Source organism: Taeniopygia guttata, chromosome 1, assembly GCF_048771995.1.
Source record: "Taeniopygia guttata chromosome 1, bTaeGut7.mat, whole genome shotgun sequence".
NCBI classification, from domain to species: domain Eukaryota; kingdom Metazoa; phylum Chordata; class Aves; order Passeriformes; family Estrildidae; genus Taeniopygia; species Taeniopygia guttata.
In genome coordinates this window covers 47,386,369-47,405,516 of record NC_133024.1, presented here as the reverse complement: position 1 = coordinate 47,405,516, position 19,148 = coordinate 47,386,369, and the positions used below count along the sequence as shown (strand labels likewise).

Genomic DNA, 19,148 nt, shown 5'->3' with positions numbered 1-19,148 from the left:
CGACGTATATTTGTATTCCACGGACAGATTCAAGTGAGATCTCTTTGGTTGCTCTTGGGGGATGAGGTTTATTCAGGATACATTGTGATCCTGCCTCGAGCTGCCAGACACAGCACGTGGCTGGGCCTCGGGTGATGGGGGAGGGGGGAGACAGAGAGGGAGCAGGGACTCCCGGAGGACTCTCCAGGAGGAGAAGGGAAGATCCAAGAGGGCGTCCAGCCCCCCGGAGACCCTTTATCAAAGGGGGCTCCAAGGTGGGCTGGAGCAGGACCTGGGCCAATGGGGTCACAGACACCTGATTGTTCAGGGGAGGGTTACAGATGTGGGGTGAACCATACATTCTGGGGGGTGAGATGGAAGAATCCATTCGGCTTTTGGACCCCGCTGTAGGTGAGGGTAATTGTCCAGCCAGTAGGGGGCGTTATATTCGTCCTGGCTGTACCATTGTGGTTCTTAATCATATTTATCTACCCTCCCCAACAAGTACCATGTTTATTTCAGGCAGGGAAGAAAGGAAGAAGAGTAAGACATTTCAATAGATTCTGTCTAGCTTTAGCCTCTACCTCTTATAACTTTATGAGAACACTGGGACTAAACATGACAGCAGCTTAGGCTACAGAACGGTCCAAGCCTGTGCCACAGTGGTAGAATAGCAGAATCAAGCTTTATCTCCTCAACAGCAGTCTGGTTTAGAGGTCTTAATTATAATTGAATTTTTAAATGCATGCCTTGTTATTCTAGTTGTTCGTTTTAACCTGTAGGTAAATACTAAAAATTTAAGATGCTTGTTTAACATATACTAGAAATTAAGAAAATCCACTTGTTTTGTCATTAGATGAAAACTGATGACAAGTTTAAAAACTCCTGTCAGGATGCTGCAGATAATAGCTGTGCGAATAATAATCTAATGGACTAATGACTAAATAAAGAAATCAAGGCCTATGACTTTACAGGACACCATTCTATTTTCAGAAGCCCTGAGCCACAAAGTATGAGCTGGGAAATTGTTCTGAGCAACTACCACTACCATGGCCCACCTTGGTACCTACTACTGGTGTATTACTGTCAGCCTTGGCCAAGACACAAAGGAACCTTCATGAGGCTGTAACTGGACTTAGAAAAATAACAAGAGACAACATTTAAAAAAAACATTTTTAAAAATCTGGCCTGTACTTTCCTAGTCTGAAAGAAAAAGATGGGAGAGAAGGTATGACAGACTTGAGAAAACAAAACTCCACAACAATTAACTCCCAGACAGGATTACACCTTCTATTTGGTCGTGCAGTAGCAAAGACCAGGCTGGTATCAGCACAGACTTTGAAAACTGGACTTCAGGCATATGGGAGGAAGCAATTCTCTGTAACAGCTTGCTGTAGACAGAGGGCACAAGGACCATGTAAGGAGAGAAGGCCCAGGTTAAGAGTGCAGGACAAATTTGCTTGACCATGCAAGGCAAAATGTGGGAGATTATTAGGCCAGAGAGACTCAGGGTTATGACTAACTTCAAAGGTCATTTTTGGTTTCTTTCTTGTATTCTTGAGGGATAGTGGGAGGAAGGGCACAGTGAGAGTGGAGACTTTTTGTCCTTTTTTTTTATTTATAGGGTATTAATACTGTGCATTGCCACATTCATCTGGCATGAAATTACGCAGTGAATTATACTACAGTGATATGAAACATCACTGAGAGCAGTGATGGGAAAGAGAACATTAAACTAGCAGAAGAGAGATAAAAGACTTGAGAACCAGTGAAGTGGGTAATATTTTAATGGGGTGATTTCTTTTTCTACAATATGGTTGCCACAATTTTCTACATCAAAAACGCTTTTATGTGTACATACATTTTTATTAATACCAGAAATAACACAAGACTCTAAGCTAGACTTTTTAATACGTTATGTTACAAAACATAACAAAAAAATTCAAAATTACTTTAAAATATTTCATCATTTCCCTATTGCCCATTTTTTACTATATTAATCTGACTGAAATGGTATATATTTGCCTATCCTTCCTTTCCATTATTAATTAAGTTACTTCAAGCTAGAACATTAAGAAACAATGCTTTACTATACGACCTATTTTATCAAAAATGTGTTACTTTTTCTCACCTACATCAGTGGTAGCAGTAAACACAAAAGTATCAAGATAATGAAGGAGGAAAAAGAAAAAGCTGGGAAAGGTTCCCTATATGCATACTCAAGTTTGGCTTTTTTTTTTTTTTTTTTTTAGCTCAACAAAACTTCTGCCATTAAGGATTCAAAGGGATCCTTGTTCAACAAAGTTTACTCCTTGTTCAGTATTAGTATCTTTGAAACAGTCAAGGTCCGGTTAAAAACCTCACAATATTAATCAGTGCAAGAAGGCAAGGTACAACCTCATATGTCATTCCAGCATCAAATTGTAAGAAATTAATTTTGGATTGACCCCACTGATAAAGAGCTCCTACATACTTTGAAGTTTGACACCAGAAAACTGAATTGTTATTAAGATGCAACTCTTCTGTTCATCAAGTATCCACACACATTACCCCAAAAGTTTTTGCAGCTCCTGTTAAGGCAAATACATAGCACAACCTTTCAGCTTTAAAGCTAGCTCAGTTGAATGGCACAGGTTAAATTCCTCAGTAGACTTAGTTTACTAAAGGTTTTTACTGACAGTTACAGGAAGAGAAAGATATTTCAGAGGCTCCAGATATTTATCTAAGTTCACTTATCTAGTTAATATCACATATTGTAATTGTAACTTCTGTGAAGAGTTTCCATTCTAATTCTTTCTTGTCAGATCAGCTAAGTCTTTGATCCAGAAGAACCTAAATTCTGTAGCTCAAATAATCTCATTCGAAACAGGTTGGCCAAACTATAACAACAGCACAGATAATTTTAGACATAACAGTGCTAGATAAAATCAATATTTTCTTGCCTATTAATAACAAGTTGACTAATTTTCAGAAATAAACTCTTTATTCCATTACTTCACAACTATTAACCAGTAAGAACTTTAACTATTCTATCTCTGCATTTGGTGTTTTTTTTTCTACAACAGTGCATGAACAATACTTGCATACATTAATCTCCTACCAAGACTTCAGTAAAGTACAACATCCTCAAGAAACTTCACCATAAGGTAAAAAACAGTGATGTGATTTGTGATGGATTTGCTTAAGTCTAAGGGGTTTAATAATTATAGTTGCTAGGTCTTCAAAACAAACATCTGTTCAAAAGTGGATGTATATAATAAGCAGATTGTACAAACATCACATTCCTAGATTTCCTTTACATAAGGCAAGAACGGCGCTGACAACAACAAAAAAAACCAGTAAAACTTCCTGCCCCTGTAATGCAAATGCTCATTCAGTGAGCAGCTTGCTATTTTTTATTTTCTTCAACAGTGGCAGAGGAAAATATTCAAAACAGACATCAGAAGTTCTTTCCATATGAAACAAGTGTTCTTCCTTTCTAGATAACAGATTCCTAACTTCATCAAGGTCAGATACACTGAACAGTCAGAAAATTGGGATTTAAGTTCATTCCATCATCACCTGAAAGTTTACTTTTCTGCAGTTAATCAATACATTCTACACAGTCATAAAAACTTCCCCATGCTATGAGACTCATGATACCACGTGTACAATCTTGCTGTGGACTCGAAATTTTGAGGTAGAATAGATCAGTAAGAAAATCTAACAAATACCTCTACCTACAGAACCTCATTTAGTAATTCTTTTATCAAACTAATAAAGTCTACTTTAACTTAGAATTCTATTAATTATACTGCATTTCATGTTGGCACTAAACACATCTACATTGCCAAAACAGAAGAACATTAAACAAAAATGTTAATCAACTTCTAAGAACTCACTAAAGCAATTTACTAATTTTGCACAGATCTAGAATTAATAATCCAGACTGCTCTTGAGCTATAAATTATTTCAGAAAGAAACAATGCCTTACACCTTGTTTTCATAGTGTTAAGAGTAACAAGATTCATGTGACATTTGTGAATAAGGTGAAGAGCAGCAATCACATTCTCTGCCTCTGAATGTCCAATTCTTAATGGCTGTGGGAATATAGCAATCCAAAGAGCTCATTTAATTTGACTACAAACTCAGCTCCCGCAATGCCTAAACTGACGATGAGATGATAGCTTCTATACTAGCTTTCCTTCCAAAGCATCTGGTTTCTTGGAAAATGAAATTGCTACCAGTGTCAAAAAGAAGGGCTTACAGACTGGAAAACAGAATTACGCTGTTTGATTCAGTAGTTTTCATATGAGCAACAGTGAGATGTTCTGAATCTTCATCTTTGCTATTTCACTTGGCGTCACCAAAAATTAAACGTTCACCTTATTAAATGAAGATACATGGTGAAATATACATTGTAAAACTTAAATATCCACCATTGATGAAGACCGTTTTAATATGTGAAGATTTTATTTCTTGTGTGTTGCTTTTTATTTTCTGAAATGTAAGACTCTTATGACAGAGAGATCTAAGTGCATATGTTCACACCCTGATGCCTGGCTTGTCCTTGTAAACATATAGCCCCTGCTAACTGGAAGAATGAATTATGTAGGAGAGGTAAACAGCACAGGCTTGGTTCAAAAGATAAGAGCAACCTACTCCTAATTACTCTTCTCAGTTTTCAGTTTGTAATGTTCTGTTACACTCAAGGAAAGGAAAAACCAAAACCCTCTGGTCTCCTTTACACGTCTCACACATAAAGAAACTGTTTTCCCTAAACATGAAACCCATACATAGCTTATTTTCTGACCTATTTGTTTTCTTCCTCTTGAATCAGATGACTGTGGTAATGGTTTATTATTAAATATGATGGAAATAGACTATAATCTAGGAGAGGAAAGTTAATCTGCTGTTAAAGATGGATCAGGTTATAATAACCATCTGACCTAATCCATGTGTAACACTGAGAAGAGAAGCTCACCCAATTCTTCTTCAGACAGTCTAAAGATCTCTTAGAAAGGGATGCCCTCTTGAGGTTGAAAGAGCAAATAATACAAAAGCCATTGAAAACAATGCCAAATTGTTTGAGAACCTACATGTGTTTCTAGTGAGACAATAATCATTCTGGTCCATCTGTTTTATACATCTATTCATTAGCTTAAAATGAATTTGTCTGCTACATGAACCTCCCCCTTAAAGTTTTATTTCTCCCATTTGTAAAAAGCTAAAAAAGTCATAGCTTAAAACTTCTGCATAAACTAAACAGGTAGATGCCAATCATTTCCAGTACAAGCTGTGTTTGGTGGACTCAAATTTTTTTGTATTCTTCAAATAAAATTATGAAAACGGAAGATGGTGAACTGTGGTTTTCTGTGTAAGTCTCTCTCAATCAACATGTCCTAAGCAGCACTTGCATGAATTAACAGTGAATGGGGGGAAAATATCCAGGGCACCTAAAGTGGGGAGGCGGGAGGTTAGCAGTAATATTCATAGAGTTGGGAAAAGTTACATGGCCTTAAAAAAAATTTCTGGCTATAGTCTTTGCCAAAGAAAGAAAAAAAAAGGGGGGAGGAGGCAGGGACTGGAATCCAAGGTGCTACACCCATGTCTAACAATCAACTACTTGTTTTCTATGTAAAAGTCACTTTTGTCAACAGTGAAATTCTAAAGCCAAAGCAGACTGCATCGCATGGAAAACCTTTATGCCTCCATTAAAAAATAGACACTAAACCACAATCCCAAAAATTAATTATAGTTCAAAGACCAGTAATCATAGCATGGCCCAGCACAGAAACAGAATAAGGCTCAAACTACTGAGCTCTTTAGACACCACTTAGTTTTATACCTAAAATGTTCTAACATTTAATGCTTAAATGGTGGAAATAGTTTTCTTCCAGTTGTTCAACAATTACTTCTCTTCTAAAGTTATCTCCTCTTCCATTACTCAATAATTTTTAGTAAGCACAGGATATATATAACAAATTTTTGGGTTCCTTCATCTTATTCTTGATTTAAGGTCCTCTGTCTCTACTAAATATATTAAGAGAAAGCTTCCATCTCTGTTCAGACTAAAAGACCCCGTTTCTCCAAAAAATAAACCGATGCACACAAACTCTACTGTTCAGAATATCCAGTAGTGAAAGACTTTTCAATCTGCTCTATTTTAAAGCTTCCAAATGGAAGCTCACATTTTCCTGACAATAGACACATCCACTTTCAGACATTCCAGTGCAAAAATAATCTGTGCTGATTCTGCCATGGCAGCATTGGGATGCATTGAAAAGTATATAAAAAAAAACAAAACCAAAAAAATCCTCCCACAAAAAAACAACTACAAAAAACCAATAAACAAAACCACCCCACTTTGTCAGTTTCATAATCTCAAGATATGAAGCTGGTTTTAGCTTTCCCTTCTCTGATACATTTTTCAGTAAATACACAATTTTTTGTTATCATGCTGAAATAAGCTAGAGGGCCTTTCTATACCCAAGTCACTCAGAATGAAGACCAGTGTTTTAATGGTCAGCCCTTGTCTGCCTCAGACACTGTCCAGAATAATGGCATCAATAAAAGACATACAAAAACCCATTATGACTTTCGAAGATATAAATCTCAATGCCTTAAGTAGAAACTGACTTAAACACAAGAAAAATCTTGAGAACAACGTTCCACAGGGAGGAGGTGAGGAGATTATCAGTCAGTGCCATATCCATAACTACTAACAAGAACTAAGCCTTTAGTATGTTCACACTGCCTTAGCCAAGGATCCTTCCACTCTATTTATCTAATGCAACTAAATTTTAGAAATACATTTGACTGCTAAGCTTGTGAACAGCCATTCTGTATTTAGCTTTCTACTTGGCAGTAAAACTAGGGCCTCACCAACCAGATAGACAAGGATCCCATGATGGTATAACAATGATCAAAGCGAAGAAGTTATTTTAAAAGTACAAGTTTCTGCCACTAGACAGAACACACAAACTAACTACATTCTGTGATATTTCTTTGAATCTCTAACTTTGTTGACAGTGGGTTGATGAAGTCATGGAGAGGACAGAGCCAAAACTTCTCATAGCAACTGAAGAAAGGACTGAGAAATTCAGTTTGGACCACAAATATTTTACTATACAGTGCTGAGAACAGAAATGAAGATATGCTTTTTCTATACCATAGTCTGAAGCTGCACTACTTGAGATAAGCAGAATAATCTGGTAAACCTCCAAAAAGTCAATACCATATGAATAGATAGAGAGTTTGCTTCACCCTCCCAATGCCATCTGTCTTGAGATACAGTAACTACACAAGGTTTGGCAAACAGGGATAAGATGGCCAAGTGGTTCTACAGTGTATTTGTATTATAAGGACATTAAGCTGACTAGAAGGTACTTTCACTGGATAATTCAGTGGTTCTGTCCTTCAGAACCATTCCAAAAATGAGCTCTTTACTGACTACAAGCCTTCATGCCTGCAGTAAGCCTTCACAAAAATACCTCCAAGACTGTAGCTTAAATAGAGAAATAATAGCTCTCCAATTGAGAAAGAATGCAGCACAGTAGTATTTTAAAACAGCACTGCTTCTGCATAAATTTATTCTCCCTAAAGAGTAAAGATGCAAACATTTTTATTAAGTTCACTGTATGGTTCCCATGCATTTAAAGTGATTGAAGGCAGGGGGAGAAAACATTAATAGAAACACTTAGGTATCATTTATTATATTTTCCATTATGGAGTAATTTTTAGAGGTAACTTGAGTCCTTAGAATGCTCCCTCTCTCCTTTAGCCAATATGGCAAAATCTTTGCAGCACTAGTCTCTGCTAGACACAGGTGTCAAAATTTACCTCCAAGACCAGTAGGTTTAGCTACCTACATTTAGGATTTAGGAACTGGAGAACTAAAAACACTGTTCATACCATTTCCTGTTGAACATTAGTACCAAAAGCAATTGAATAAGGTTAAAATTGGTGTCACAGTCACACAGGATACAGTAAACAGACAATAGTGGTCTACTATTAACTCCTCTAAAGAAACACGCTGTTAGTCACACTTAGGTGTTTTTGCATTTCTCTCAACTGAAGTTACTGTCATTTTTGAGCCAGAGCTTTGTCAGGTTAAAGGCTTACCTTGTTGCGTGTTTTTACTTTCAATTTAGTCTTCTGTTTTCTTTTCAACTTTTTCTTGCTAAAAAGTTTCTTACTTCTGAAAAAGAGGAAAAAAACAATGAGAACAAAATAAATAAACTCCCTTCCGTACCCCATGGTAAAAAGCAGAGGGAAAAATGTCAGATGTGCTCCAAATTTTTTTTTCTCATAGGCAAAGGGAATGGTCGCAGGTAGAATTTCAGAGTATAAATCTGAATAGAAAGCACTTTAAATTATTCTTTCCTAATGTTCCACTGACTTATGGGTCTTTACTCTCATAAATTTAAGTAGAATATATGCTAGGAGAGAAACAAGTGCCTGAGCTTTCTATTGGCTTGCCCTATTGTTTCTATTACGAGTTCGTTAGTGCCACAGCAATGCTAGAAGCTAGAATTATTGACAGTTCTCAGTAAGACAACCTGTTAGTACAGAACACTGATTTGTGAAGTCTTGATCACACACAGATTCAAGCCTTCCAAGACAAAAAGTAAGCTTTAAAAATATATAATTTAGCAGAAGATTCAGCTGATGGAAGAAATTGCAGTTTCTTTACCTCATGTTTGGACTTTTTCCACCCTCACTTTATAGACTTAATGTCCATCCCTTTACATTAGAGATCTAGCTAACACATAGTTCTCTAAGCTCATTTAATCCTCTCCTGCCCACACCTCATTCCTACCACACTCTTTCTCCTCCATTTTATTACCCAGGGGAACAAAAAAAAAATCTTACAAGAAAGGCACCATATGCACACACACTTGTTCTGTCACTATAACTGAGATTACTCTGAAATGCATGTTTTTTAACCTACTTGTTTTTCAGGTTATAAGTCCTCAAAAAAAAAAAAAAAAAAAGAAAAATGTTATATGTTACCTGCACAGCATACAGCTTACCTTCAAGCAAAACCTACTAACATTCCTCTGTACCACAAACTTTACTCAAATAGCTTACAGTTCAGATTAACTGAAAAATAAACTATTACATCTGAAAATCACAGGCAGTGAGAAGTTACATTTTCAGTAACAGACTGACAATCAGAAGAGTCTTAATATTTTATTCAAACAACTGTGTTCTAAATAAAAATGTTGAGGTTCTAAAAGCATAGTGGTTACTGTCCTGTACAGCATTCAGACTGCAAGAATATAGAAGCCTCATGGTCCAGTAGTTGAAAGCTGGAAAAACTGAAACCTGACCAACAACCAGCAGCGAGAATACAAGCTCAAAGAATTCCTGCAGAGTATGCCAAGAAAGCTGCCTCCTAGAATTTTCACCACTTTCCCCTCTTTGTCCTATACTAAGAGGAAGGTATGTTCCTCAAGACACTTCCTGCAGAAACAAACCAGCTCACCACTTTGCTTATAAGGAACAAACACCATTATCCTGGAGTTAAAAGAACTGATTCAGTGAGCAGTGAGCAGGAATTCCCTCAGAATCCCCAGAAAGTTAAAGCTTACAAAGAGAATGGAGATGACTGCTCAAGATTCCTCCAACAGTAAAGTTTCAATAGGTAACAGTATATAAGCTATTTAAGAATCAAGGAAAAAAAAAAAAACTTCATATAACCTTTACTCCTCAAATTTCAGCAAACTCCATAGTCTAACTCACTATTTAGTTTTTCTTTTAATTAGACACATTTTCTTATTAGCATTTAATGCTGTTAATTCTTATTCTGCTGTCAAACAAGAAGAACAGTGCAGCCCCTCCCATTCTGTAGCCATTCAATCTTTTGCTTTGGACCTAATAACCTTTTATGAAACTTGCACCCTAACTTTCAGTTTAAAAGTCCTGATGAAAGTATCTTCTGGGCTCTCTCAGTCCAAACCACAAGTAAACCATGTTGACAAAGTTGAAAACAGTACTTGTTTGCTGTTAGGAAGAGGAAGAAATGCCTCCAAGGTCACATTTTAACTGCATTCCAGGTATTATTTGGCAGCTCCACAGCAATATGGCATAGCAGTCCTATTTAACACAGATTAGCATGAAAACCCTGCAAACCTCAAAATTGAGCTTCCAATACTCTATCTGTGCTAATAATTCTGCCTTTTAAACACAGTATTATTTGCACTTACCACAAACAACTTGATAAGCATAGCTTTTTTCTTTTTGTTTTAAAAGATACTAATTCAAGTCGCCAAGACATTTCTAATTTAATCCTTCCTGCCAAAATCCTTGAAAACTCTCCAAATTTGCTAGTCTGCAAACATTAAAAACACCTTTTCATCTTATTTACAAGTCACTGGACCAGTCCCATAATTTTTGCAAGTATTTCTTTGTGTTTACACATACATCTGAAAAACCCACAAATTAAACCTTTTCCCTCCCAAGATTGGGCTCATTTCCACAGTAACAAAACCTCTGCCATTTGGCAGATTACCTTCATTTGTCATGACACCTACACAAAGCAAACAGGAAAGATCAGCAATGGGTCTACCGATGGTGCTAAGATCTCCCTCATTCATACAACCATTAAAGATGCTGCAAACAGCAGCACAGTCCAACCGCTCCACTGTGGCAGTCTTTATCTTCAGCAAGTTTTGGGCTTGAATAATTTTACATGGAAACAGCTTGGGATAGAAATGCCACAATACGAAGCCAAAATTATGTCCCTATATTTTCTAAAAATGAAACTTAAAAGAGTTAGGAAATATACTTTCTTCCATATCCAAACAAACCTTCAGAACAAGTAAGCAATTAATTACTAAAAAATACCTCATCATACTAATTTTATAAATAGTTCTGAGCAACCTACTTAATAACTACAGCTAACATTAATGTATTCACAATGTATCCTCACATAACAAAGATACATACGATTGTTCACAGTTCTACTGTTATGCACCATAACACTAAGATGCTTTAATAGTCAGAAAAAAGACTCAAAGCATATACCAAAACACTACGATGTTTTAATATTCAGAAAAACATTGGCTAATATATTCATGGAAAATGTTAAGCAGATTATGAGTAATTTCCTGTTGGAAACCACATCTTAATTATAACCACAACTCCTCTACTACCTGAAGATAAACAAGATCGGATATGGCTTAGCTGGATTTTTTAGCTAAATTATTAATCATATTGCTGGTTAACAATTGTAAGCTGCTGCTAGCTGTCATTTCTAAAGGTCTTGGTACCCTGCCCTGACAATCAGCTTCCAGTGATAGCTCACAGAAAACAAACACTCATTTTCAGCAAATCTCAAGCAGGCTTCCTGCAAACTGCTTCAAAATACTGGAGACCAAAAGTTATGAACTGGACCACAAAACAAGTGCAAGTCAAATGAGCACAGAACATAAAGACACCTTGACAAAAAATACTTGCAACAAATGGACACAAAGAGTGAATGGTGCTTTTACAGCCTTTACAGAAAAATCTGTTGAGAATAAAATAAATACCAAAATTCTCCAAACCTGGAATATGAAATAATTGCCTCAAATCAAAGGCAGAAATGAAAAAATGTGGGGAAAGAGGAAGGTGGGCAATAACTAGTTGCTTGACAATTTAATATAGGTGAAACAGCTGTTTAAATGACATGATTGTAACTTCTAACCAGGCTTGTAGCACCTGTAATAGGAGGAGCAAAAGCATGCTTTTGTTTAGTTGTTCTAAACCAGATATAGCAATAGCTAGTACTTGGGCTATTTGATGCATTATTAGGAGAATATTGTTCAGTTGTCTCAACACCATTGCTCTTACTCTATTTAAAAGAGATGAAGAAATGAAAACAGAGCACCTTCCCTCAAGGTGTTACAGTCCTGAACTGTAATTGTTAAGCTTAAATTTAAGAGGGAGGCTTTACATGTTGAGTGTGTGGCTCCTCCCCTCAATGCTGTTACTGAACTACTCAACATGGACTAGCATTATGTTAGTGTTACACATGCATAAGATCTTCTAGACTATACTTTATAGGAAGTGCGTGTATAATGAGTGGAAAAAATATTATCCTGTCTCCGCTGCTGAGGCAGAAAAGGAACAACAAAAGCCTTATTTAAATGCTGTCTGACCTAAAATCTTTGCTTCTGAAACATGTTACCAAAGACTACGGTAGCTAGTACAGTATTAGACACAGTCTAATAAGTACTTACTCAACACAGTTAGCTTGAAGACTCAAGGGCTTGTGCAAATTTGCTTACGAGGCAGCAGCCACTCAGTAAATACTGAAAATGAAACAGTCAGGTTTGTGGTATCAATTCTTCTGTTTCCTCCATTAGGTGAACTACTGCTTCTGGTGATCAGCTTGGTTAGACAAGACACAGGAAGCATTTGCTTCTGAACATCCTAAAGTGAAATCCCAAGCTCAGACTGTCAAGGAGACCACAACAGCAACCTATTATCACTTATCACTACTACTCGTCATCAAGTTTGAGGGTGTTTCATCACAGCATCATTTTACTGGATGCAGTGGCAGTGCAGGTGAAGCTCAGGAACCTGAAAGAAGGGAGCAAGACAAAAGCAGGATCACAACCCTAGACTTCCTAAGAACAGACTTCATCAGTTAAGAAATCCCTGTTGCTTATGAGTCTTCTTTGACAAATCCACAGGATACAGTTCTCTGGAGAGAAAAGGACACGCCAGCAGCTTGCGGGAGTTGACTCATGCTCTACACACAACTTGCAACGCTGTATCTAGAATATCACCATCAGCTCTGGGTTTCCCAGAACAAAAAACACTTGTTGACTGGAGTGAGTCCTGAGAAAGACCACCAAGATGCTTAAAGAACTGCAGGTTCTATCATATGAGGAGAAATCTAGCAAGCAGAGATTTTTTAGCTGTGGAAAGAGAAAACCTGGGAGGGTGGGGGTGGGATAGCCTCCATCTGAATATCTCCACCTCCGCCTGACAGGAGAGAGCAAACATGATGGAAACACACTCTTCTAAGCAATATCCAATGACAGGCCAAGAGACAATGAAGAAAAAAAAATAAAACCAGAAAGTTCCAATTACAACTAAGAACTGTAAAAATGGTCAAAGACTGGAACAGGTTGCCCTGAGAGGCTACACAGTCTCCTTCCTTTAAGATACTGAAAATACAATTGGACAATGTTCAGAGCAACCTGCTCTGGTTGACCCTACTTTGAGCACTCAATAGTCTCCAGAAGCCCCTTCTAATTTAAACTATTCTGTGATCTTGACCATTTGCTTCTAAAACAAAATAAACTTTTACTGTACAATAACCATGCTTCTGCATTGTGGAAAGAGCATATTTTTTCTTATTCTGAGTTTTGCATTTTTCCTGGTGTCATGCCATGTTTCTGATTATGCTTCCAAGTAGAGACATACTGAGCTTTTCATCTGTTCACCATCTGGATCAGCAAACAGACATCAAACTCAGGCATAGGAGCAATTTCTATGGGAATTAGTCAGCATAATCAAGCCTAGTACACAAAGCTAACTTGTACACAAAGCTAACAAGAGAATGAGGGATGAAAACTACTTTATCACACTTAAAATACATGCCCCGATTAAGACAATCCAGTCACTTGAATTGATCCACACTTTCTTGGCTACAACCAACTCTCATAGGTACATTAAGAAGAGCATAACAGAGAACATGCTTACATGCAACAATCAAGAGCTTCTCCGTGCAAATGAACAAACATGGGCACTGTACAGGACCTTTAATAAGACTTTTTAAAAGAAAGCTTGTGCACATGGCATGTCACCTGGAAAACTAAAACATAACTTGTCAAATGGAAGGTACTTTAGAATCAGTAAAAAGAGTGTCTGGAAAGAACCCCAAAAGGTCAGCATTTCTATTTCCTGGTCTATCATGGAACTGAGGGTCCTGGTCAATGACAGGCTGATTGTGAACCACCAGTGCCCTGGCAGCCAGGAGGGCAAAACCGTGTCCTGGGGTGCATCAGGCACAGCATCACCAGCCAGGCAAGGGAGGGGATTGTCCCCTTTGCTCTGCACTGGGGCAGCCTCACCTCGAGTACTGTGTGCAGGTTTGGGCACCACAATGTAAGAAAGACATTAAGCTGTTAGCATCCAAAGGAGGGCCACAAGGATGGTGAAGGGTCTGGAGGTGAAGCCGCTTGAGGAGCAGCTGAGGTCACTGCTCAGCCTGGAGGAGACTGAGGGGAGACATCACTGCAGTTACAACTTCCTCATGAGGGGAAGAGGAGGGGGCAGGTACACATCTCTTCACTCTGGTGACCAGGACAGGACTTGAGGAAACGGCATGAAGCTGAGTCAGGGGAAGTTTAGGCTGGCTATCAGGAAAGTGTGGTTCATCCAAAAGGGTGGATGGGCACTGGAACAGGCTCCCCAGGGAACTGGTCACAGCACCAAGCCTGACAGTACAAGGAGTGTTTGGACAATGTTCTCAGGCACATGGTGTGACTCTGTGAGGTTGTCCTGTGCAGGGCCAGGAGGTGGGCATTGATCCTTGTGGGTTCTTTCCAACACAGCATATTCTATGATTCTAGTTAAATTCCACTGCATTCCAAACATCTTTTCCCTGGAGAAATACGCCAATGATCACACTCCCACCATGTCCTATGAAATCCTACTAGAGAACTTTTTTTGAGGTTTTTTTTCTAAATTGTCTTTATGGCAATTAAATGCTATTTTTCATATCTTTATTACAAAAAAAAATTTTATTTTTATTTTTCCACCATCTGCTTGATTTTTTTTCAAGTCTGAGGAAAAATGAGTCTTCTGACAACTAAGCAGTCTCAGCTCAGTGCCTAAGTCATAGCTCATTTACCTCACTACTATCTAATTTCACTATTCTCTCATAGTAACCAGCCCTTTTTCAGACAACAGTGAGAAAAAAAAAAAAAACTAAGTGGAAAAAAAAAGAAGTCTCACAATCCTGAAATACAAAGAGAAGATCAATAATTAATTCAGGTTTCATACACAAAATAATCTCTCATAATTTTAAATAAAATTCTGCAACACTACAGCAGTAGCATGGCTACTTCTGAATCACAATGACTTTATAGCTTTATAGAATGTGTATAATCTCTTATGAGGTACTTACTTTTTATTCATTGCTGGCTTTACAGTTTTGCTTGCTGGTTTGGTAGTGGGATTTTCTGAAGCTAAACATTTACAATCTTAAGTATATCTCATTTTCTACAGTTTTGCATCCTCTGTTAACTTTTTCATCTACAATCTCAATTCCAACTCTGAAATTGTCAGACTATACAGTTCAGGACCTAGGACAGAGCCAGATGCAGAACAACAGCTACTACCTGTGCTCACAGGTTTCCCCTTGACAGCCATTCCACAGCATCTCTCCAGGGTGGGCTCCTGTGTCGTTTTAAATCTAATTTACAGTGGTTCTATCTAGAACAGAGGCAGCCAAATCATCAGGCTGAAGACAACGCACCTAAAAATCCTAGTTGAAGAAGGATACAGTCTAGACAATGACACAACAGGAGCAACAGATGTTGCTTTTCTTACTTGCACCTGCTTGAAAATCACAGAATCATAAAATGCCTGATAGGCCGCAATTAAGTCACTTCAAAGCCTTTCCTTTTGCAGACTGAACAACCCCAGTTCTCTCAACTTTTCCTCATAGGAGAGGTACTCCATCCCTCTAAACATCTTGGGGGCCATTCCTTGGACTCCAACAAGTCTATTCCTTCCTGTAATGAGGATTTACCTGGATCATGTCCAGCCTCTCACCCACCAGCACCCCCAAATCCTTCTTTGTGAGGGGGCTGCTCCATTTGTTCATCCCCCAGCCTGTGTTAATAGCAAGGGCTGCCCCAACCCAGGTGAAGCACCTTGCACTTGGCCTTGATAAATGTTATGAGATTCCCATGGGCCCACTTCTTGACTGCAATACTTCCTGGTGCAAACCCAATGCTGGAGTGAGAGTTCTGATATATTCATTGATCTGCTATAATAAGATACATCAGATCTACATCAGACTTTCCTGTTGTACAGAAAACCAGAAAGTATTCTTCTGACAAAACACAACAATGTGCATTTTTAAGGTTTTTTTTTTTCCTCCTCTTCTGTAAACAAGTAATCTATCTGACATTTGATCACACAAAGAACAATACTGTTATGAAAAGCAACTTAAAAGCAACTGCAGCCTCTGCTGTATTTCCATATCTTCCAAGCCATTTACTCCATCCTCTGAATTGCTCCAAAACAGCTCTAAAATTTGTAATCTAGCTTCAAGGCAACTTAATATCAAACACAGAGAACTATAGCTAATAAGTATCAGTTCACTTGTCAGCAAGAAACTTGCTATACACTTTGCCATTGAAGTTCAACTATAAGAGCCTCAAAATAAAGGAATGGAAATACTAAAGAAAAAACCAGTTATCAAGGCTGCTCAAAAGCTGAGGAGATCTCAAAATTGTGGGACTATCTTACTTTAAAAGACACCCCAAATTGCTGTCAATAACTGAGAAGCATCTGGCAATCAGTGAAAGGGAAACAAAGAAAAGTTATTCAAGAGAAGTTTAGAACATACAAGCAACTGCTCACATGAAGGAGTTGACAATGATAAGAAGCAGAACAAAGGAAGTGGGCAGAGCTTCAATGGCCTAACCTATAGACAGAGAAGAGGTTTTATGACCAGAGAACTGAGTATCAATAAAACTACATGGAGGCTGCATACTGGCAAAGAGATGAAGAGATACCATATGACAAAATGCAACCAACAAACCTTGCTGTAAAACATATTGGAGTTACTGCTTGCATACTCCCTACTTTGGTACTGCTTCACATGTACCTAAGCTTCAGTGTTCAGCACTCTTATTTCTATGAACTGGACGGTTACTTTTTTTTGAAAGCAACTACTTCTTTAAAGAGCTTCTACATACAACATCTCCCATATTTAGGTATGTACTGTGTCCCTGCAAACAAAATACTTTGATTTCTTCTATTTCAATGTAATCTCAGCACTGTTATTTCAGCAGCCAAGAATTCTACCATCTTTAATGAGAAACAGCCTTACAAAAAGCCCCATGAAGTAACCCAAAGTAAATAACTCACCTAAACAAAATGCTATACACCTTCTACAAAGCTGGCATACAGAATGCATTGCTTTAAAGTATGTGCTTTAGCATTGCATCTTTAAAATGGGAGATGCTCAGAAAATGGCTCTAACATCAGGTCCAACCTATACCAAACACCTGATTCTGTCCTCACTTTTGTGTTTCTCCATCTAACTCACACCAACACAAATCCACCAATTAGTGTCAGAGTGGCGTAAGTCAAGAGGACCCAGCATTTAGAAGCTGTTGAAGAATCCTGCAACTGAACTTTCCTAAGGCTTTCCATGGTTAACCGTCCTTCCTTGCAAATACCTTCCATTGATAACTAATTAGCCAACATGGTTATCCTTCAATCTACTGCTGGAACATCCAGGACACTTTCAATCATGGGGAGGGACAGTGTCAGCAGGTTGCAAGAATAAAGAAGGAAAATAAACATCACTCAAAACCTCCAATCTGCTCTTGTCTTGATAACAAAACATCTGCTTACAAACAATAGCTACAAGAGCTTTTTAATGCTTCATTTTTTGTATCATCTACAGTAATATCTATCAAGTTTCCAAAAGTACTGCTCATAGAAGAGTTGACAGGGAACAAAGTATGTACATATAAATGGAAACCTGGCACACAAATACCTACCATACAAATATATAAACTCTCAGTGCAATGCCAAACTAAGTATTGGCAAGCATAATAAAATGAACATGCACCTAGTATATACTATATCATATATCTATATCACAAACTGAACCAACACTTTACAAATAACAAATAGAAAAAACCAGGAATATTGATTTCTGAAGAAACAAATACACAAAATCTTTTCACTTCGGTTTGGCAACAAAATCTACAGAACACCTGAGGAAAAATATGCTTTTTGCAAAAACTGGTTAGTATCCCTGGATTTTAGGGTATCTTTGAAACGAAAACTATTGCTTTGTAAAATACTTCATGAAAAATACCTCCATGAAGCAGTTGCTTGAGCTTCCCTTCTTCTTTGCACAGGTGCAGGCAGGATAGGAAAATAAGATACTGCTTCTGCCAAAACCATAGCTCAGTTACAAGATAGTTGGCTCACAAGCCATATTTTTGCCTGTTGTTACAGTTTGAATACGACATTTGCTCCCAAAAGAAAAAAAAAAAAAAAGTGGAAGACTACAAAGAGAAAAGCTAGGATTTTTGTAGTAATATTTCCAAACTGGGGACTAACTGCCACTAGACAACACCCAGCAAGACTTCAACATAAAAACACCTTAAATTCCAAAATACTCTAAACAATAAATGATTTACGTTTGGATTTTATTACCATGCAGTTCCTCCTACAAGAATGGTTGGAGAAATATGCTGCTTTGTCTTATCTGAAACTGCAAGTGAACCTTTTCAGTTCTTCTCATATTCCCTTTATTCATATCAAGCTATAGCATGAAGTTCTGATACACATTTCTAAAAATATGTTTACAACAAAAAGAAAGGTGAGGACAATCTCTATCCTGTAAGATATTTAATCCCTTCTGTCTCAGTCCAGCTGTGTTCTCATCATCCAAGGGGAGATGTTCAGTGACTTGCTACACCACTTAGACACACACAAGTCTACAGGGCTCAGTGGGATCCACCAAATAGTACTGCAGGAGCTGGCACAAGTGTTCATTGAACCACTTTCTATCATCATTTACCAGCAGCTTTGCCTAACTGGGGAGGTTCCACTTGACTGAAAGTCAGTGAATGTGCCACCCAATCACAAGAAACTACAGCCCTGTGAGCCTGACCTCAGTGCTGGGGAAGGTCATGGAGCAGATCATATTGAGTGCCATCACATGGCGCGTACAGGACAACCAGGTGACCAGGGCTGCCAACACAGGTTTATGAAAAGTAGGTCCTGCTTGACCAACCTGACCTCCTTCTATGACCAGATGTCCCATTTAGTGGATGTGGGAAAGGCTGTGGATGTTGTCTACCTGGCCTTTATAAAGCCTTTAGACACTGTTTCTCACAACATTTTTTTGGAGAAACTGGCAGGTCGTGGCTTGGGAGAGGACTTTTTGCTGGGCTGAGGCCAGATGTGTGAGGTTCAACAAGGCCAAG

The 19,148-nt window shown here is 38.0% G+C and overlaps 1 protein-coding gene across 18 annotated transcripts in view; it reads right to left on the bottom strand.

Moving 5' to 3' along the window:
• Positions 1-19,148, bottom strand: part of MYCBP2 (MYC binding protein 2) — a 174,244-nt gene that overhangs the window by 143,285 nt on the left and 11,811 nt on the right. For all 18 annotated transcript variants that reach the window (XM_030270789.4, XM_030270803.4, XM_030270836.4 and 15 more), the window contains exon 2: positions 8,083-8,158. In XM_030270789.4, coding sequence (XP_030126649.4) covers positions 8,083-8,158 — 76 coding nt within the window. The remainder of the gene's footprint in view (positions 1-8,082; positions 8,159-19,148) is intronic.